This window comes from Pelecanus crispus, chromosome 11 (genome assembly GCF_030463565.1).
Source record: "Pelecanus crispus isolate bPelCri1 chromosome 11, bPelCri1.pri, whole genome shotgun sequence".
Classification (NCBI taxonomy): domain Eukaryota; kingdom Metazoa; phylum Chordata; class Aves; order Pelecaniformes; family Pelecanidae; genus Pelecanus; species Pelecanus crispus.
Window position 1 is genome coordinate 32647765 of NC_134653.1, and position 21040 is coordinate 32668804.

Below are 21040 nucleotides of genomic sequence, written 5' to 3' on the forward strand. Positions count from 1 at the left end.
TCTGCGCTGCTGGACTTCTCTGAGGGGAAGACCGAGAAGCCGGCGGCAACGAAGCTGCGAGACTCCTCAGCGTGCCGCGTGTCTGTTCGCAGGGGTGGTTCAGAGGAGGGTGAAGGGGGCTGTTGCGCTGTTAGAAACGGGACGTGGAATGGGAAATGATGGGAAATGGGGAGCCACGGTAGAGCGGGAAGGTTGGCGCCGTCTCCGACGCCGTCTCCGTCGCCTTTCCTGCGCCACGGCCGGCGCTTCGCGACGTGGGGAAGGGCCCGGGTGCCTTCTGCACGCGGGGGAGCGGGGCGGGAGGCCTCGGCCGCCGGTGTCCGGTTCACCCGGCTCCCTGCGCGGTGGCTTGGCGGGGCGGGCCGGGCCGGGCCGCTGTCGCCGCCGCTGTCGCCACCTGCCCGCGGGTGGGCGTGGGGCGGGCGGGGCCGGGCGCGGCCGCCAGGGGCGCCCTCGCGCGCGAGCGGGCGGGCGCGCGCGGCGCGGCGCAGCGCGCGGCCGGGAGGAGCCGGCGGGGGCGCCGGTGGCTGCCGGCCCGGTGCGCGGTGCCCGGTGCGTGGTGCCCGGTGCCCGGGCCACCATGAACAGCATCAAGAGCGTGCCGGCGCGGGTGCTGAGCCGCCGCGGCGGGCACAGCCTGGAGGCGGAGCGGGAGCAGTTCGACAAGAGCCAGGCAAGGGCGGTGGGGGCCGTGCCCCGGTACCGGCTCCGGTTCCCGGGCTGGGCTCGGGGGGGGGGGGGTGGTGGTGGTGGTGCCGCCGCCGCGGGACCGGCCCCGCTCCGCGGGGCAGCGCCTCGGGGAGCGCCGTGCGCTGCAAGCGGGCGCTTCCCGGAGGGAGGGAGGGAGGGAAGGAGGGGACCCCCCCGCTGGGGCGGCGCGGCCGCCGTCCGTCCGTCTGTCCGCCCGTCCCCGCTACCGGCGCGGCGCCCGCTCCTCCGCCCCCGCCCGCCCCACCGCTTCCTCCCGCCGCGGCCCCGGGACGGTCCCGCGTGGGCACCGGCCCGTCCCGCCGCTCCCGGGCCGGGCACCGTGGCCGGGTCCCCGCCGTGCAGCAGAGCCCCGGGCAGGCGGTGCCCCCGCCGCCCCGCACCCTCCCGGGCCTTATCGGCAGGTAAACACGGCCCTGAGCAAACAGGGAAAGTTTTACGGCCCTGGCCGTGCCGGCGGGAGCGTGGCCGAGCCCGGTGCCCGCCGCAGGCAAGAGCCCGGGGCCGCCCCCCGGTGCCCGCGTCCCCGGGAGCGCCTGGCTCTGCATCCCCGCGATCCCCCCCCCGCTCCTGCTCCCGGTCCCGCGGCGGGGCACCGGCTGCCCCGACAAACCCGGGGGTGGTTTTGCACCGGGGATGGGTCGCCCCCCACGGCGCTGGGTCACGCGTGGGGTCTCCCCGCGGGGGTCGGGGTGCCCGGCCCCGGGGAGGGTGGCGGAGTGAAAAGAAAGCCCAAAGGCGTTTGTGCCGCGCGGTGTCCGGCTTGGACGGGGGTGTCCGTAGCCCTTCCTGCGGCCCCCGCGGGGTGGGCGATGCTTGGGCGCCGACGGGGCTGGAGTACGGCTTATGGAAAATTAATTACTCCAGCAGCGTGGGCAGGGACGGACGGAGGGACGGGCTCGCCAGGTGCCCCCACAAAAATAATACTGCCCCGCCGGCACGCATCCCCCGACCCCTCTGATTTTGCAGGCTGCAAATTCATCGCAGCTCTTTTTCCCCTTTGCCCCATTGCGTTGCTGGTCCTTCCCCGGCCCCTGGGCTGGTTTGGCCCCGGAGAGGGCCGATGAGGGCAGGTGGCGATTTCGGGTCTTGCGGGGTCATGGTGCCTCTCGGCCGTGCTGGATAGGAAGCGGAGCTCGTTGGGTTTGGGTAGCAACACAAGAAAACCGGCAATTCCGGTTCCTTCTGGACACGTCTCCTTCAGTCGTCCCGCTGGGCACCGCTGATAATCGCGACGGGAGCGCTGCCTCGTGCGCCGAAGGGCAGCCCGTGCCGGCCGGGCGGGAGCGCGTCCTTCCTCCCTGCCTTCCGCCCTTCCGTGACGTTTTGGGCTTTTTGGTGGGATTTGTGCCCCACATGGGTGCGACTTCGCTCGTGGCCGCAGGGTTGCCTTGGGCAGAGCCACGTATGGGGCGAGCGGGTGGTCGCTCTCTCTTAGAGCTAAACCTGAGGCTCGCTGGCTGGCGGTCGCAACCACCACCCAAAACTGACCTTTTTTCCAGTGTCCGCTGAAAAACTGTCCTGAAGGAGCTTTATCCTAACGTGGCTTCCCGTAGCAGTGCTTTGGGTGAGAGCAAAACTGTTCCAGTGTCAGTATGCGGGCATTGATCGGCCTTTTACGTCTAATTATAGCAGCTGCAGAGACGGCCGCCGGTCGCCTTTGTATCGTGGGGAGGCCGGTGGCACGTCCCCTCCGCGCGCCTTTGCCGGCTGAGGGTGTCACACCAGCCTGGAGAACGATGCTGCCGAAACCGAGCGCCCCATCTCCTTTCCCCCAGCGAAGGCCGAGGCAATGCCTGCGGGTGCGGACAGAGGTTGCCGGCCCTGGTGTGATCCCGGATGCTTGTGGGTGACGTGAAGACCACATGCTTTCCCTGAAAATGCTTTTTGAGGTCTTGTGTCGGGGTGATGCAGACGTCCCCCTCGGAGCGGCTGCGTGTGGAACGTGGGAAGCCGCCATCCCGCAGCGGGCGCTTGCTCTGCAGCCTGGCAGGAGGCAAAGCTTGCCCTTTTCTGCGGCCAATTTTTGCTTTTCTTAAATTAGAAGGTTAAAAATCCAACGAGCTCCAGAGCTGCCAGGAATACAGCGTAGGTGACTGCTGAGTGGTGCTTTTTTGGTGTAATTTGGGAAGGAGAAGTGTTAGGAAGGGAACTCCGGAGCAGCCGTTTGCAGTTCGGCTGATCTGGCAGCCCTTGCGCCACCCGGCCGGGGAGGTTTCCAGCTCGACGTCCTGCTGCCAAAAAATCACTCCCTGCCACGGCGTCGCGCCGGGACCCGGCGTTCACCTGCCGGGTGGGGATTGCGGCCCTGCGGGATGCCGGGGTTTAGGGGAGCCGTGGGCGGGGAGGATCGCGCCGTAATTAAAAGCAGCCTGGAAAGAAAGGGTGGATGTAAACTGCGCTCCTTCATTTGGGCGCTTTGATCCCAGCTTTAGTCACTGGCTTGGTACGTGAGGGCTGTGAGTAAGGCATTCGGGCTGCGCCCGTGTGGGCTCCCACAGCCCGCTGCCAGGCAGGTTTTGGGGTTGGACCCCCCCCGCTGGCGGGGCCAGGGCTGCACCGCTCCCCGGCAGCGGTGGGGAACCATCCGCAGGTGGCATGAAGGTTTCGGCCAGGCTGGTTGCACACCTGCAGTGACAACGGGGACCTGCCCGTCTCCAGATGTGCCGATGATGTCCCAAGAGGCTGGGTGGGGGTGAATCTCCCCGTTTCGGAGCCGTCCTCCACGGCCCAGCTTCGCCAGGCAGCCGGCAGGGACATCCTGAAGGCACGCGTGTCCCAGGCTGCAGCATCGCCCCGTGCCCATCCCTGCTCCCACCGTCCCCTTTTTTGGGGACATCCTGGCCAGCCCAGGGTTTGGAGGCAGCAAAAGCCAGCAGCCCTGAGGGATTGGCATTGGTTTGGTGCCACTGTGGTTTATTTGGGACCACGCTGGACGTGGCATCTCCGTCATGGCGGTGCCGCAGGTGGGCTGGGGGCTGCCCCTGCACGGGTCCGCTCCTCTGTGCTCGACATAAAATGGCTCAGTTGAAACCTCTGTGCTGAATCACCAAGGATGAAACTAGCCTCTCCGGTAGCTCCCAGGCTGACTTTTGGCTGGTCAGGCTGGAAACGAGCTTACGGGCAGTAGACGCAATAAAACCACCAGAACCAGTGGGAGTTGCAGCCTGGTTTTGGGACAGGCCAGCTGGGTCCCAGCCCTATCCCTATTCTGCTGGGCAGCGCCGGGAAGCCGAGCTCCCATCCCACATCGGAGATGGCGTTTCCTTTCCCGGGGGTTTGCCTTCATCTCGCGCGTCAGCCCCTCCGGCTGCAACTCCTCCCGGCCCGCAGGGCTCGAGGCTGAGCCCGGCTCCCGCCGATGGGTTGGGACGAGCGTGATGGGTTGGGACGAGCGTGTCGTGCTGCTCCCACACGCGGCGGGCAGTCAAAAATCCAGGTTTGGGAGATGTCTGCCCCGCTCCACCCCCATGCAAAGCACCTCAATAAGATGTAATAACTCGTTTAGCAGCTCTTCGCTGCAAGATACGTTTCCAAGCCCTGCCTTGCAAAACCGTTGGCTTGTCGCTCTCTGGTGCGTGATAAACCCTGCTTTCTGTCAATAAACTGTCACTTTGGTGTCGTACCGGGGGTGCCGGCAGCCCTGAGGACCCGTGGGCACATCTCGTCGCCAGCTGATCCGTGGTGGAGGGTGCAGCCTGTCTGCCAGCTCCAGCCTTTCGGGTGGCTGCGGAGGTGTCGGATGCTTTGGGAGAGGCGGCTGCACTGCGAGTGCCTGTTCCTGGGCACTCCAGGCTCATTAACCTTCGGGGATAAGAGGATTACAGCAAGTCACCGGCTTAACTCTGCTGCTGCTTTATGGCCCCACGTGGCGGGGTAACGTCGGGGCTTCCCCCAGTGCAGGAAATCAAAACCAGCGTCTTTTGGGGCTGTTTCACTTTTTGGGATGCATTCACAGTGTTTTGGCTGCTGTCGTGCCTGGCTCGTGGGACTTTTTGGGCTCCCTGGGGGTGGATTTGGTGCACTGACACCTGCAGCGTCGCCCCTTTGGCAGGGCGTCAGGTTCCTCTTGCATAAGTCAGGAGCACTCGATAACCTGGCGTCGGGTTCCTCCTCCTGCAGGAAAGTGCCTCGATTCGGAGGTGTCCCCTGGACAAGCAGCTGTGTCGAAGCAGGTGCTTTCCCCAGGAGGGGAGATGAGATTTTTTTAAGGTTTTACGGCTCGTTGGGGCTGCAGGGAGGGACCGGGTTTCTCTTCCGGCATAAGTGCCGGTGGCGGGGCCGCTTCCTGCCTTCCCAGCTGGGACCTTTTTCCTCCACGGGTGACCGAGGGCTCACAGACACAGGCACAGACCAAGCGCTTGTGCGAGGGCGACGCAGCCCAGCTGAGTCTGCAGGGACCTGGGGAGGAGGAGGAAAATCCTCATCGATCACAGCAACTCAGTTTTGCAGCCCGTCATCAGGCGGGAGACGCGACCAACCCCTGTCTGGGGTCGTTTTTTTGGACTAAACCCATAATTTAAAGTGCGCTGTGATCAAACACATTAAAATGTAGATAATCCTCCTCTGATAATCACATCATTCTGGATTTTTGCTCCGTCGAAATGGACATCGCAGCCACCGCTCCCTCCTTGCTCAGGGGCTGCGTTTTCCCCACGTGCTGTTTGCATGCAGCAACGCCGTCAACACCCCCCCCCACTGCTCCCTGGTTCAAAGGCTCCTTGTGATTAGAGAAACAACCCTGGAATTTGGCATCTCGCTGTCCTGCTTTAATGGTCCCTGGGCACGGCGCTGAGTTCAGGCTGCAAAAACACCGTTTGTTTACTTGGGACGGGGACAGCAAGGAGCGTCAGCAGCTGAGCACCGGTAGTGGCCCGGCTCCAACCGATCGTGCTGGGGATGGGGGGGTTTAATGGGCTGCTTTGATCCTGGATAAAAAAAGCCTATTTTGGTGGGTCGTGAATGGCTTTAAGGTGACAAATGTGTTATAAAATTCAGGGTATTCTCCAAAGGTGCCGCGTGGTCAGGCTGTTCCCACAGCTCTTCGCTTTCGGGGGCTGTGGGTTGGGGACCGCGAGGGTCGTGCTGCTGCTGACGGCCGCTCTCTCCTCCTCTCGCAGGCCATCAGCATCAGCAAAGCCATAAATACCCAAGAAGCACCGGTGAAGGAGAAGCATGCCCGTCGTATCCTTTCCCTTGGCTCGCCTGGTCAGTGTGGAGGAGATCCAGCGCTGAGGCAGGAGGGGTTTCACCCTGTGGGGCTGGAGCCACGGGAGTTTTGGGAGACGGGAGACCCGTGCAAAGCTTGGTTGGGGGATGGCATCATGTAGGGTCATCCCTCAGTGAAAATGCAAAGGGCAGTGGAATAAAATTGCATTTCTTTGGCAATAAAATGCAAAGGGCCCCGGTGTGCCCTGCAGCAGGGGAAGGTGCACCAGGAAAAAAAGAAATGGGGGTTTTATCTGCGGGTGCAGCATCGCACCGCTGATCTCTGTGCCTGTGGTACGCTCGGTGCGTGTCCCCTTTTTAATGAAAGCTGAACAGGAATAGTCCCCAGCCCCACCTGTCCCCTGCTCCGGTGTGTGTCAGGTTGGCCTTGACCGCAGGGAAGGGATCATCCTGGGGACGCACCACGAGAAGGGAGCGTTCACCTTCTGGTCCTACGCCATCGGGCTGCCCCTGCCCAGCAGTGCCATCCTCAGCTGGAAGTTCTGCCACGTCCTGCACAAGGTCCTGCGTGACGGCCACCCCAACGTGAGTGTCCCCTCTGAAACATCCCTCCCGCATTGCCACCGGGGGGAATTTTTGGTTCTTGCCGATGCCCCTCTGCGCAGAGGGTGGGTTTCCTTCCCTGCCCCGGCCACCTTTCCCAGGCCGTGGGGCTGTGAAGCACTCTGTTGTCTCACATTTTTGAAACCTCCCTGTGCAAAGCCCCAACCTCTGGTTGCCATTGAAGGTCTTGAACTTCAAAGCTGGAGTGGCGTAAGGGGCTGGATCCATCCCCTTCCTCAGCTTCAGGGCAGGCAGGTGGGCGCTCGCCCAGCTCCGTGCCAGCCCCACCATGCCTCATCCCTCCTGTTTTTGTCGCCAGGTCCTCCAGGACTGCCAGAGGTACCGCAGCAACATCCGAGAGACGGGGGACCTGTGGGTGAGTGGGGCGAAGCGGAGGATGGTGCCTTCCTAGGGCCTTTGGGGTGGGTGCTGAAAGGCATCGTGGGCACGGGGAGGACAAAGCACCGCCTGAAATAACCCATTGCCCCTGACTCGGCTGGGTGATGGCTACCCACACGGTGAAGGGCAAGAGGGTGAGAGCCACAGGGCTGGCGTGGGTTCGCCAGCATGCACGGGCTCTGCCAGATCCTGTTGCATCCCTCTGGATTTGCCACCTTTCCCCTTGTGTCTCTGGCAGGGCCATTTGCACGACAGGTATGGGCAGCTGGTGAGCATCTACACGCGGCTCCTCCTCACCAAGATCTCCTTCCACATCAAGGTGAGAGACTCTGCTGCCTCCGCACCCTGCCGTGCCGGCGTACGGGGCTTCACCAGGGGTTGTGTCGCACCAGCAAAAATAATAGCAGCAACTGCTGGTTTGTTTTTTTTTTTTTCCTTTTACAAAGCATCCCGAGTTTCCCCCAGGCCTCGAAGTGTCGGATGAGGTGCTGGAAAAGACCGCGGGGACGGACGTGAACAACATGTGAGTGTCCTGGCAGGAGCAAAGCAACCAGCGCGTGGTCGCCGGCTCTGTGCCACCTTGCTGGCAGCATCCTGCTAACGGAACAGCTCCTGTTCAGGGCAGCCATCGGTGTTTTATAAATCGGTTGGATGGTGCCCAATTCGTCCTGCACCCACAGAGTGGTGAGGAGTGTAAATGCAGGGAACAAACCCACCAAATTCTTGTCAGTCTGAGCCCTTGCTGGCATGGGGACCTGCAGCAAACATGAGCAGCCAGAGCAAGGATGTCTGTGCCACCCAGTGACAGGGTTTTGGTTTTTTTGGCAGCTTCCAGCTGACGGTTGAGCTGTTTGACTACCTGGACTGCGAGCTGAAGCTGTCGGAGTCAGGTGAGGAGGCGGCAGGTCCCTCCCGCTCGCCCCGGGGCTCTTGAGCAATAGTTTTGCTCTTTGGTCAGGAACGGAGTTCCGGCTCTGGAGGCTGAGGTTGGAGGCTCAGGTCTTTCTCCTCAGATGAGATTTCTGAGGTCATTTCTCAGCCGGATTCCCCTGTTGATGCTCTGTAGAGGCGATTGTAGGAAAATATTTCAGGAACGTGGCTGGTTTTAGCCCACCTGAGCAATGAAGAGTGGTGTTTTCAGAGCGGTGCTGCTCTGAAATAAGTTTTTATTTCTTTTTGGTACAACCATATTAATCATATGTGTTACCCAAATCCTTTCTATCCCCACGAAGCAGAGGATGGGGCTGTACCTCTTTCTAAATACTCATTTGCCCTCATTGAAGTACCTCCGGGGAGGGCTGGAGGCCCCTGCCCGTGTTTGCTTCTCTCACCTCCTTCTCCAGGAATTTTTAGATGGCTTAAAAATGCAGCGGTTTCTTCCCCTGTCGTGAGTCAGAAACACAGAGCTGCCCTGGAAAACAGGGCACAGCGGGAGAGACTGTGCTCCCGGCTCCCATCAGCCTCCCGCTTCTCCTCCTGACCCAGTTATACAGAGAATTTATATTCATAAATACTTTAAAGCTGAGCGGGGAAGAAGGCAGGGTGGATATGCTGGCTGGATTTCTGCCAAGGGAAGGGATCTGTTTCCGAGCCGGGGCAGGCAAGGCTGCGGTGCCGGCGGGCCTGTCCCCTGCCCTGGGATCCTCTCCCAGCTCCTTCCACAATTAAATAGAGCAGAGCAAAATCCCTCGCCTTCCCCGGCTGCATCGTGCAGCAGCAGCTCCCGAGGGCAGCTGACCTGCCTTCACATCATCCTGGGGTTAAATCCCTCCTTTTTGGGGTCGGGGTATCCAGGGCAGAGCGGAGCACCCCCTCCCTCTGCCACCACAGCGTCTTTGGGTGCTTTTCTTGCATGGAGGGGAGTTGCTCCCAGATTGGTGGGACAGGATGGGCAGCAACCCCGGCATTTACCCTGTGTCCTGGCAAAGCCACGTCCGTCGTGGTTAATAATTAAGCCACGTTGCCTGGAGCAGGACGGCTCTGCAAACACGGTGCCGGTGCCTCACCATGCTCAACCCTTCAGTTTTCAGGCAGCTCAACACCTCGATGGCGGTCTCACAGATGTCGGCGGTGCAGTGCCGCCTGGCCCCCCTCATCCAGGTCATCCAGGACTGCAGCCACCTCTACCATTACGCCGTCAAGTTAATGTTCAAGCTGCACTCCTGTGAGTCCCTGGGGGTGTGCCCCATGCCGGTCGTTTCCCGGGTCAGGCTTCTGGCTGGATTCTCGGGGATCGGGCTTGCGTGGATGGCGGCGTCCGTCGCCATGTCCCTGTATCCCAGCCGGGCTCTAAGGACCCGCTCCATCCCGCGTAGACATCCCAGATGAAGGAATTAGAAGGACTTGTCCTTGATGAATTCAAACCGATGTGCCTTGGCCCGCCAGCCCCCGGCGCCAGGGCCCTCGTGTGGGTATTTCGGGGTTCTCACACCTGCCTCTCCCTGCGCTGCGTCCCTGGTCCCTATGCCAGGGATGGGGAACCCCCACTCCGGTCCTGACCCCTCCCATCCCGCTCCCACCTGGCCTTTACCGGCTGGCTTTTGTAGCCGGATGGATCCGGGCACGTATGAATAAATTTGCAGCCCTGGATCAGTCACGGCTGTCCCCCCCATTGCCGCAGGTCTACCGTCCGACACGCTGCAGGGCCACCGAGACCGTTTCCACGAGCAGTTTCGCAGGTAACCCAGGGCCGAGGTGGGGCGGTGGGATCCCCTCCCTCCTGCCAAGCCCCCTCCCTGCCTCCCCTGAGAGCAGTTTTTCTTTCCCCCCCCTCCAGCCTCAAAAACTTCTTTAAGAAAGCGTCCGACATGCTGTATTTCAAGCGGCTCATCCAGATCCCTCGGCTGCCAGAGGTACAGCAAGATTTTGGTGTGGTGCTCGTGTGTGATGCTTTGGAGAGCTTGTGGGTTCAGGGTGGACGGGGGTGTCCCCCCAGATGGGTTCAGTGTCTGGGGATGCTGCAGAGGGACCCACCAGCACATTCCGCAGCACAGGGATGGCTGCCTCCCTTCCCTCGGTGGTCTGCCCGCAGCGGTTCCTGAAACCGCAGGCGATGCCACCACAACTTCTTGTCCTTGCAGAGCCCCCCGAACTTCTTGCGGGCATCCGCGCTGGCCGAGCATGTAAAGCCAGTGGTCGTCATCCCTGAGGAAGCCCCCGAGGACGAGGAACCGGAGAACCTCATTGAGATCAGCACGGTTTCCACCACGGAGCCGCAGGTGGGGGCACAGGAATGGGATGAGGACCCTGGGGTGGGGGGGACAGGCACCTGCAGCCTGGCTCAGCTCAGCACCCTCTGTCTTCCCCAGATCACCTCGGATATATTTGAGCAAACCTTCGGGCCACCCAACGGCATTCGGGACGACAGGTATGGACGTCCACGGTGGTGGAGGGAGGGCGGCTGCTGCTGCATGGGACCAACCTGCCTCTCTCCGCAGGGATGCGCAGATCGAGAGTCTGAAGAAGGAGGTGGACATGCTCCATGCGGAGATGGAGAAGATTAAACTGGAGGTAAAGCCTGGCCTGAGAGCAGTGTGGGAGAGGGGGGTGGTTTTTGGTGCTGTAGCGTGGAAACCTCGACAGGATGCAGCAGGAACCAGGGTCCTTGCACCCAGCACTACGTTTTGGGGCTTCTCCCAGTGCCAGGACCTGAGTCCTGATGGATATGGGGTGGGGACGCGTGAGACTTCTCCCTTGCTGTCCCGGACCTGCTGCTTGCAGCAGGGACAGAGTGACTGCAGGGGCCGAGGGGAGAGCTTTCCTGTGCATCTCACGGCTGCTTTGCCCAAATGGCAGCCGGGCACCTGGATAGGGACATTGCGGAGGGCAGAGTCATTGCTGGCATCGGTGCAGGGCAGTGCCCGAGTGCCTGCTGGTGTTCCGCAGGCACAGCGGTACATCACGCAGCTCAAGGCGCAAGTGAACAGCCTGGAGGGCGAAGTGGAGGAGCAGCGCAAGCAGAAGCAGAAGGCACTGGTGGACAACGAGCAGCTGCGGGATGAGCTGGAGAGGCTGCAGAGGGCGAAGCAGGACAGCGACAGGTCCCAGCGTCTCTGTGCCGAAGCGGAAAGTAGGTGCCCTACAGCACCCGTTGGCCTCAGGACACCCATGCCACGGTTGCTGATGCGTTCTCACCCTGTCCAGAGAAAGCCAGCGCCACCGAGATCCGCTACGCGAAGCTGAAGGAGAAGCACAGCGAGCTCATCAACACGCACGCCGAGCTCCTGAGGAAGGTAACGCTGCTGCCTGCGCCAGGCAGGGACCCGCTGCTGCCTGCATCCCTGCACCACTGCCAGTGTGGCTCGCGCATGCCCAGCCCCACCCAGTGTTGGTCCCATCATCCTGCACCCAGGGACCTCTGAGCACTGGGTGGGGGGCACCCCTGGCATTCATATCCACCAATGTATCAGGAATAGCATGGCCAGCAGGAGCAGGGAGGTGATTGTCCCCCTGTACTTGGCACTGGTGAGGCCACACCTGGAATACTGTGTCCAGTTTTGGGCCCCTCAATACAAGAAGGATATTGAGGTGCTGGAGCGTGTCCAGAGAAGGGCAACGAAGCTGGGGAAGGGTTCTGGAGCACAGCTCTTATGAGGAGCAGCTGAGGGAACTGGGGTTGTTCAGCCTGGAGAAGAGGAGGCTGAGGGGAGACCTTATCATTCTACAACTGCCTGAAAGGAGGGTGCAGTGAGGTGGGTGTTGGGCTCCTCTCCCATGTAGTTAGCGATAGGACAAAAGGAGATGGGCTCAAGCTGCGCCAGGGGAGGTTTAGATTGGATATTAGGAAAAATTTCTTCACAGAAGGGGTAGTCAAGCATTGGAACAGGCTGCCCAGGGAGGTGGTGGAGTCACCATCCCTGGAAGTGTTCAAAAAACGGGCAGACGTGGCATCTGGGGACATGGTTTAGTGGGCATGGTGGTGCTGGGTTGATGGCTGGACTGATGATCTTAGAGATTGTTTCCAATCTTAATGATTCCTAGTTTTTACTTTCATTAAAAATAATGCAGCCACCAAGCCAGGAAACAGGAAATTGCTACTCTCCCCTTAACTGGTTTAGTGGTGGACTTGGTAGTGTTAGGTTAATGGTTGGACTGGATGATCTTAAAGGTCTTTTCCAACCTAAATGATTCTATGATTCTGTGATGGTCAGTGTTTTGGATGCTGTGAAAAAGGCATCTCCAAGCTACCCCCCTAGCCAGAACTTGGGCAGAACAACCACGGCAGCGGCAAGGGTCTGTCTTCTGAATGCCCGGTAATCCCCGTGTCCCCGTGCAGAACGCTGACACCGCCAAGCAGCTGACGGTCACGCAGCAGAGCCAGGAGGAGGTGGCGCGCGTCAAGGAGCAGCTGGCGTTTCAGGTGGAGCAGGTCAAGCGGGAGGCTGAGATGAAGGTGAGCCAGCGTGGACCTGACTCCAGTTCCCCGCTGACCCGGCACCGAACCCTTCCCAGCCTGGGAAACATGGTGGCTGTGCGCAATTTGGGTGCAAGGGGTAGGGGTGGTTGTTGGTGTTGGTCCCTGATCAGGGAAAGAGTTGCTCTGGCTCCTCAGGAGGGTGTTATTTAATGCGTCCTTCATTCCCTCTTGCCCAAATCTGCCCTTTCTTCCCCCAAGAAAATGCCACAATGCAAATTGATGGGTTTGGGTGCTTTCATTCTCTGGGGCCCAAGCTGGAGGCTGCTCTCAAAATTCCTGCCCTGGGGAAACGACCCCCCCAATATCCTGAAAACCCTTCCTGCAAAACACGGCCAGGCTCGTTCCCGCTGTCCTGGCCCTGCGCTGGTGCCGAGCAGGGCCAGCGCATGTTTGCAGCGGCTGAGCCCCTGGCACGGGTGTGCGGTTGCAGCTGGAGGACCAGAGCGTGCAGATGGAGCAGCTGCGGCAGGAGCTGGACGCCCGGCGGGACGAGCTGGACCAGGCACAGCGCTCGCTCAGCCACGCCAAGCAGGTACAAGGCCGGGGGCACAGGATGCGCCCAAATCCCCATCACAAATCCCTGTTGTGCAAGACGGCACGCCTGCCACCGAGCCAGCGGTGCAAACAGCAGCCCAGGGAGCCGTCATGGGGCTGAATGCGGGTCTACCCTATCGGTGTTATGAGCTGGGCATGTCCTCAGCTGACTCCCTGCGTAACCATTGGGCTCGCGACACGGTGATGGGTGAGTGACGGGCGTCTCCTGGCCCCGCTGGCAGGCAGGCGCGGAGCTCAGCGCCCAGGTGGAGGCCCTGCACGCTGAGAAGGAGGTGCTGAGGCGGTCGGTGAGCGAGAAGGAGTGCGAGCTGCTCTCCACGCGTGGCCTCGTCGAGGAGAAGGAGCTGCAGCTGAGCCAGGAGGCAGACAGGGCCACGAGGGAGATCCGTGAGCTACAGGGCAGGCTCCTGGAGAAGGTATGGTGCTGTGTGGAGACCCCACTGCCCCTCTACTCGCCTGGGCGAGACGTGTTTGGGGGGTGCTGAGCAGTCGGGGGCCTCAGCTGAGCCATTGCCGATGTAGCCGTAGGATATGACTTGCACCAGCAATAATGGGATGCTTGGGTCTAATCCTGCGAAGGGGCTCTCGAGGGGTACGCTGGTGATGGGGCCGCAGTGACAGGAGTCCTGTGTCCCAGTTGTGCCACTCCCCTGTTCCTCCTGCCCCGCAGAGCAACCAGGAGCAGAACCTGCAGCAGAAGCTGCTGGATGAGCAGTTCGGCATCCTGCAGGAGACGGTGCGGGAGGCGGAGAACATCCTCCGTGACGCGGTGGCCAAGCTGGACGACCCGCTGCACGTCCGCTGCACCAGCTCCCCAGGTACGTCCCGCTCAACCATGGGGGCTGCAACCCGCAGTCCCTTCTCCCTCCAAGACAGATAACATTGCATCTCAGCTTCCTCCAGGCATTTTTTCCTACCAATCATCACGCCCAAGGACGTTGGGGTCAGACTTCCCGGGAGTGAATTTTTAGCTCTCATCTCCGCACTGTTTTGCTCAGATTTTTGTGCTGTTCCCCAGCCAGGGCCGTGAGGACCTGAGCTGTCTTGGCTTCCGCTCAGTGGTGCCTCGTGGGGTCAGCACTCGTGCTCGTTCAGACACTTGGCAGCCTGACGGTGCTAACGAAGCTGAATTCATTGCAGATTACCTGCTCAGCCGGGCGCAGGCGGCGCTGGAGTCCACGGACGCCCTGGAGAACGGGCACGCGCAGTACGTGGCCTCCATGGCAGGTACCTGGGGCTGGGGACCAGCGGCATTGCTTGCATCTTGCTTTTACTTTTATACATCCAGCAGCTGGCAGCTGCTTCGGGGCCATCGGCAAGAGCGCAATGCCCTGGTGATGGAGGGACATGGTGGGGGGAGTTGGTGGATTCCCATGAGCTCGTTCCAGGAGCAGCCTGCAAGCTGGAGGGGGTCAATCCTGACCTCTCCAAGCTCTTGTACTGATCCTTGAGTGCCTTCAAGGATGGGCCGCAGCCCCCAGGACATGGCAAGTGGTGCCCTGTGCTGGCAGCACCTGACCGCATCCTCTTGCTGGCAGATGCCGCGGGGCTGGTGGGGGCTCTGGCTCTCTTCGCACACCTGACGGCCGACACCATCGTGAACGGCAGCGCCACGTCCCACCTGGCTCCCACTGACCACGCTGACCGTGAGTGCCATGTCTGGACATGGCGGGTGTTAGGGTTTTTTTTTGCTTTTGGGGCTTGTTTTTGGGGTGGCCGTGCCAAAGCCCCCTCCTCCGGGGGCTGGATATGGAGCAGATCTTCCCTGGGGGCAGCACAGTCCCCCCAGCATCCTGTGCTTCCCTTCCCAGTATTCCCTCCCCTCCGGTGCCCCTTCCTTGGCCAGGAACATTGCTTTGCTCCTGGAAACCAATTCATGCTCTTCGGGAAGAAATTTGCTGGATGCCTCAGATGCTCAGCGTCATCTCTGCAGCCAAGGGGAAGAGGAAGAGGAGGGTGGCAGGGCTGGGATGGGGGATGCCTGCCCTGCAAGGGGCCCGGCGCCGACCCGTCCTCTCCCCAGGGCTGATGGAGACGTGTCGGGACTGCGGGCAGCAGAGCCTGGATTACCTGGGCAAGCTGAAGGACAAGCAGACACTGGGGCATGCCGAGCTGGGGGACGTGCGGCAGGCGCTGCGGGGGGTCCTGCAGCTGGCCCAGGTAGGAGACGGAGCCCAGCGCACCCACCTTCTTGCCCGGGGCTGGCAGGGTGGGTTATTTACTGGCATTGGTATTTCCTAAAGGAAAAATCAAAGCAGGCAGTTAATGCAGAAGCACGTTGCCTCTGTTTGTCAAGGTGGGTTGTTTGCTCGCAGCCTTCTGGCTGCACCTCAATGGACAGCTTTTTTTTTTTTTTTTTTAAAAAAAAATCAAACTATGGCTTTCCCCGTTGTCCAGAGCTGAAATTGGAGACACTGGGTTGGAGTGAGCACTTTGGGGTGGCTTGTTCCCTGTACCCCCGGGTTCCGGTGCTTTTCTTGAGCCATCTCAGCTTCTGAGCGCCAAGACCCTTCCTGGTGGTGCACAGAGACAGTCACCCTCAGATCAGCTGAAGTCTTTCAGCCCAGTAACCCCTGCAGAATTAGCCTTCCCAACTTTCAGATACTTCTTCTCGTGAAGCCCCCATTATTCTTTTCCATTAAACTGCTGTTAATTCAAAGGCTGTCAGCTCTCCAGAGCCCTCTGGAGCCCTGCCCTGCCGAAACTGCTCCTGTGATTGACTTTTGTCACCTTGATTTGGGGCGTTTCCTACCTCTGAGGTCCCTGTGCCATGTTTGCTGCAAGTTGGTGGCACGTGTGCCTCCACCCTGGCAGTCTGCAGAATGCAGCTCCTGCGGGTTTATTTATTTAGGGGGAAAAAAAAGGAGTTGGATACCTTGGTTTGGTGTTATTCCTTACAAATATTCCTTTCTCTCCCTCTGCCTAAAAACTCCTGGCGGCTGCTGCCTCCTCCGGCAGGAGCTAAGGCCCAAGAGCTTAGACATCAAGCAGGAAGAGCTGGGGGACATGGTTGAGAAGGAGATGGCCTCCACCTCAGAGGCGATTGAGGATGCTGTCAGGCGGATAGAGGTGAGACGGGGTGCCTCAGGGCAGCAGTGTCCATTCCTCCTCCACCCTGCTCGCCGTCACAGCAACGTGGTGTCCAACTCTTCCTCTTCTGTTTCCCAACAGGAGATGATGAGCCAGGCCAGAAACAAGAGCTCTGGTGTTAAGCTTGAAGTGAATGAGCGGTGAGTTTTGAGGGCTGGCGTGTGACAGCCATGGTCAGGTTTCTGTCCCGTGCCCATTCCCTGCTGGGCTGTGCTTTATTCCAAAACTGCACGTGCAACCCGGTGCTGCATCATCCTGATGCTGAGCATGAAATTCTCTTTAGGAGGGTGGACATCTTGCACGTTTAAGCCAATTGTTCACGGCTGCTTTGTGGGCTGCATAGAAATAACCTGCAGGCTGGCCGGTCTCTAAAAAAGACCTGTTTTCTAACTGAGGCCAAAGCCTGCTTTCCTGGATGTGGCGTCAGAGGATGCTGAACACTTTTCTCTTGTTTCCCTACAGGATTCTGAACTCCTGCACGGACCTAATGAAGGTCAGTACTGCAGAAACCTAGCTGGGGCATCAAGAGTCTGCAAAACTGTAACTTGCCACCATCAGCAGCATCAATCCTTCTCTATAAAATCCCCATCAAACACCAAAACCTGGTTTTCTTCATTCCAGGCTATTAGACTTCTTGTAATGACATCTACGAACCTACAGAAGGAGATAGTCGAAAGTGGCCGGGTAAGTCCTCCCCTACACTCATCTCTCTGGACCAACATGAAATACGGGAGCATTTCCCACAATTTGCAGAAATACCAGCTGAATTTTGTGGTTTCCCGTGTTAGCGGTACCCTGGCAGTCTCACTTGCTGGAGATGGGCTGCTCAGCCCTGTGCTCTCTACAGACGTTGCTGTCACCTTTGCAAAGCCTTGTCCATCTAAAGGTGACAGCCTAAACGTGTGTGTTAAACCCAGACCAAATGTGCAGACTTGGGGCTCCAAAGTTAGTTTTCTCAATCTGTGTTTAAGCAGGCCAGTAAGAGCAGCCTGAAGGATAGAGAAATGCTGCCAATCCCTTGATTGATGTTTTTATAGATGAATTTATATATTTTTATATTTTATATGGATATTTTTTATGGACTTACGGATTTATATATTGTTGTGTATTAGAAACAAGTTAATACAAGCCATAATATTCTCATAACAACAGGGGGCAGCAACAACTCAGGAGTTTTACGCCAAGAACTCGCGATGGACCGAAGGGCTGATCTCTGCCTCCAAGGCGGTGGGCTGGGGAGCCACGCAGCTCGTGTAGGTACCCCTGGGACCTCTCCCACGGCCGCTGCTGGAGGCTCCTCTCCAGGCATGGCTCTGTGTGCTGTGCCTGGGGCTGGCCCACACTTCTCCATCGCCCGATAACCCAAACTGTCTCGCTGCCGAGTCTGCATGGAGCATTATTGCTAATTCCTTATAGAGCATCGTAGCCTGGGTCAGACCACATGGTCACCAAAATAAGGACTGCCAGTTCCTCCCGGTTTGCAAAATGTGAAAGTTGCTGCAATCATGTACTCCACGTCCTGGTTGCTGCTCTGATGGTCATGGATGGGGTGGTTGGGATCAGGGCAGGGTATCCCTGTGCCAGTGCAGGAAATGTGGGGGCTTTTTTGGACAAAGCTTTAAAAATCTCATCCACTTCATGATGGAAGCACAATCTTGTGTCCGTTGATATTTTACACCCATCCAAAACTTCTGGATCTGGGCTTTGAGACGTTGCATGTAAATGAGCTTTAAATAATTACAGGCAAGGCTGCTGGTTCAGAGGTCTGATGCTGATTTCTAAGGGTATAGCAGGAGGTAAATAACCTGCACTTGCTTCGTAGTGCACAGCAAGTATCTCTGATACGATCTCCCTTCTGATCTGTAATGCAGGGAGTCAGCAGACAGAGTTGTCCTGCATACGGGCAAATACGAAGAACTGATCGTCTGCTCCCACGAAATCGCCGCCAGCACGGCCCAGCTGGTGGCTGCCTCCAAGGTGAGCATCCCAGCAGGAACATCTGCACGTGCCTCGTCAAGTTTTAAGTCATTTTGTTCCCACGGTGTTGGCCCATGGATGCTTTTGGGCAGCAGTGTGCGGCCATCCTGTCCACCAGAGCAGGGAGGAAGGGAAGCTCTTACTATTTTCAAGTCAGTCTGTGATTTTAATCCATGTGTCTTCACCTGCGTTAATATTCCCACACGTAGCAGGGCTTGCCTCAGAAATGAAGACGTGTAAAACCTCCCGTCTTCTTCCTGTCAAGCCGATTATGTAAAGAAAATGTTAATAACTAAGGAGAGACCCCGAATAAGCAACTGCAGGAGCCAGCATTGAGAATGATGGATTTTAGTCCTTGCCACCTTTTCTGCTGGTGTGGGTGAAAGCCATGTGTAGAGGTTTCAATGAGCAAATGGGGATGCAGGTTCAGGGGGGAGGAGGACAACCCATACTGCTTTGTACAGCAGATGGTTTTAAAACTAAGAGCATGGTTAAGGAAAAAAAAAAAAATAGCTCTGTCTTCGCTGATGCTGCTTATCCATGTGTGCTTGGCTGAGGTGGGAGTAGAGCTGGTTTGGTGTCCTGGGGCTGAAGGGCCTCGCAGGGGTCACCTTGTCTGGCCGTGATGGGCTCATCAAGAATAAACAGCTGTCCATCTGTCCGTCCGTCCTTTTCAACCCCGGGTTTTCATGCCCGAGGACCGTTCTGACATGGCGTGATCGGTGGCTCTGGTCTCACACAGAACATGGCTGCCTGGGGGCTCCCCTGGGCCGGTGCGGAGGTGCCGTGGCGGGCGCCCGCAGCCGTCCCCGTGCTCTTTGCAGGTGAAAGCGGAGAAGAGCAGCAGGAACCTGGGCCGGCTCCAGGAGTGCTCGCGCAACGTCAACGAGATGGCGGCCAACGTGGTGGCTTCCACCAAGTCGGGGCAAGAGCAAATAGAGGAGAAAGGTGAGATTTTTTTTTTTTATGAAGAAAGGGGAGGAAAAAAAAAAAAAAAACCCACCCGAAATCCCTTTCTGGCCTAGTGAACACCCCAAGGTGCCCCGTTGGCACTGCTTTGGCACGTGAGGGTCCTCTGCAAGGGGTGCGCTCAGCAAAGACCCCCCCCCTGCTTTTCCCCACAGACACCATGGACTTTTCAGGCATGTCCCTCATCAAGCTGAAGAAGGAAGAGATGGAAACACAGGTACGTCCATGAGGGTGGATTTGGCACTGCCACCCTTGGGCCAGGCTGAGGTCCTAATCCGGACCGGTGCAAGGGTGGGGGGGGGAGTCCCTTCTTCTGCCCCCCTCCAGCACGGCGCTGGGGATGGCGGGGATCGCAGGGCCCAGGACGGCTGTTTGGGCGCAGGTGAAGGTGCTGGAGCTGGAGAAGCGTCTGGAAGGCGAGCGGGTGCGCCTGGGCGAGCTGAGGAAGCAGCACTACGCCCTGGCTGGGACCTACGACGCGGTGGAGGACGGGGAGGCGAAGCCGGCGCCGGCCCCCAGACGAGGCATCCTCAAGAAGCCCCCCTTGGCCCAGAAGCCCGGCCACGGGGAGGTAGGGTCCCCAGGGGCTAAATATACACGGGACGGGGGATGCATTCACGGCACGAGTGACTGACATTTCGCTTTATCCCCTTCTCGTTTCAGCCCGAGCGAGACGCCGGCCCATAACCGCCTCACGGTGCAAAATTCTAGTGGGGGCTGGCTGTGTTTTCAACAGATCATGTTGCCTTCGCGCTGGCGTGCCTTTGTGCGCAGGGGTCTCCTCACCATCCGGCCTGGAAAACTGGATGTTTTTTTAAAAACAATTTTTTTTTTTTTTTTCCTTCACTTGATTCCTATCCGTGGCGCAGGGGTGCTCCTGCCAGCTCCCTGGGCGGTGCAGGATGCCCTCCTCCTCCTGGCCTGCCAACCGGCTCTCCTGGTCTGAATTTAATTTGGGGTTTGTTTGGGTTATTTTTTTTTTTTTTTTTTTTTTAAAACTTTATCAGCACTAGAAGTTTTCAGTAAATGTAGCTCTCTACTGTACTGCTCAGACCCTTTCAAAGAACTGTGAACTGTTTTTAAAGTAGGAAACTTGGGCTTTTCTTGCAACCATTTTTTTTAAATTCTCCTTTTTCAGCCTGAGGAATAATTTGACTTTGTTTCAGCGTGGGATCGGCCCTCAACAGTGAGGGAGACGTTAACCTTAACTGGCACGAGGAGCAAGGCTTTTGTAAGGGAAAAAGCAGTTACTGACACACACTGGCAATAAGGATACAAACTTTTTTTTTCTTCTTCTATTTTTTATTACTACAGCAACGTCAGGGGATCAGTTGCATTATGTTTTATATTTAAGATAATTAGCAGAATTAAATCTAACCGTGGCCTGTGGGAGCCGGGGGATAGAGAAGTCTGCAGCATTAAGGAATTACTGATGTGGAGAGACACGGGGGCGGAAGAAAAAAAATCCTGTCAGCCGTGTCCTCCCTTGGAGCTACTGCCACGATGTAGATTATTAAAGAAGCAATATTTAAAATATGTGTTGCGGTGCCTGGTCAGCTTGTCAGTGGGGAAGAGGGGCTGATGCCAGTGCCGGGGCCGTGGCACGGGGCTCTGCTGGCTGAAGCAAGCTGGCCCTGAATCCGGGGGCAGCAAAAGGCAATAAAGTGCCTCGACAGAACTGGCTAAAGCACCGGGGCAGGGTGGGTGTGTGGGGACACCAATGAGTGACATGGCCCTGCACCCACTGAGGGGGGTGGTGGTGTATGTGGTGTTATATATATATATGCATATATACCACTATATGTGTGTACACACACATATACATATATGGATATATGTTTGTATGTACTTATACCTGTGTATCTATACAGATCTACACACAAATATATATCTTGTTCTATAGCTACCTAGCTATATAGATATAGCTATGTATCAAACCACATATTGTGTGTATTGTGCTTTTTTCCCTCTGTGTACATACATATGTATTATTTGTATAGCCACAACTATCTAGCTCTATACACGTATAGCTAGATCTACAGATATGTATTGCTGTAGATATAGATATACATAGCTATAGCACGTCGTGTCTATATGTAGCTAGGTATATGTGTGCAGAATTATATAGCTACATATATGATTGTATAGATATGC

The 21040-nt window shown here is 58.1% G+C and overlaps 1 protein-coding gene across 1 annotated transcript; it reads left to right on the plus strand.

Moving 5' to 3' along the window:
* The first annotated feature begins 580 nt into the window (after positions 1 to 580).
* HIP1R (huntingtin interacting protein 1 related) lies at positions 581 to 19573 on the plus strand. The gene is made up of 32 exons (XM_075718435.1): positions 581 to 673; positions 5829 to 5892; positions 6320 to 6462; positions 6800 to 6856; positions 7118 to 7198; positions 7326 to 7402; positions 7708 to 7769; positions 8903 to 9043; positions 9500 to 9557; positions 9656 to 9731; positions 9960 to 10097; positions 10188 to 10246; positions 10317 to 10389; positions 10765 to 10948; positions 11023 to 11111; positions 12155 to 12271; positions 12726 to 12827; positions 13072 to 13266; positions 13521 to 13668; positions 13991 to 14077; positions 14389 to 14496; positions 14874 to 15010; positions 15809 to 15919; positions 16022 to 16080; positions 16403 to 16433; positions 16562 to 16624; positions 17093 to 17193; positions 17812 to 17917; positions 18742 to 18865; positions 19042 to 19103; positions 19269 to 19457; positions 19550 to 19573. Exons 1-32 carry the CDS (start codon positions 581 to 583, stop codon positions 19571 to 19573), a joined length of 3159 nt encoding a protein of 1052 aa, XP_075574550.1.
* Positions 19574 to 21040: the final 1467 nt, after the last annotated feature.

Bases quoted from the DNA above. Each gene is read 5' to 3' on its own strand.
- HIP1R (XM_075718435.1), top strand. From the start codon at position 581: ATGAACAGCATCAAGAGCGTGCCGGCGCGGGTGCTGAGCCGCCGCGGC. The intron at 10,949-11,022 runs GTAGGTGCCCTA...CACCCTGTCCAG, and splicing joins TCTCTGTGCCGAAGCGGAAA to AGAAAGCCAGCGCCACCGAG. The intron at 15,920-16,021 runs GTGAGACGGGGT...GTTTCCCAACAG, and splicing joins ATGCTGTCAGGCGGATAGAG to GAGATGATGAGCCAGGCCAG.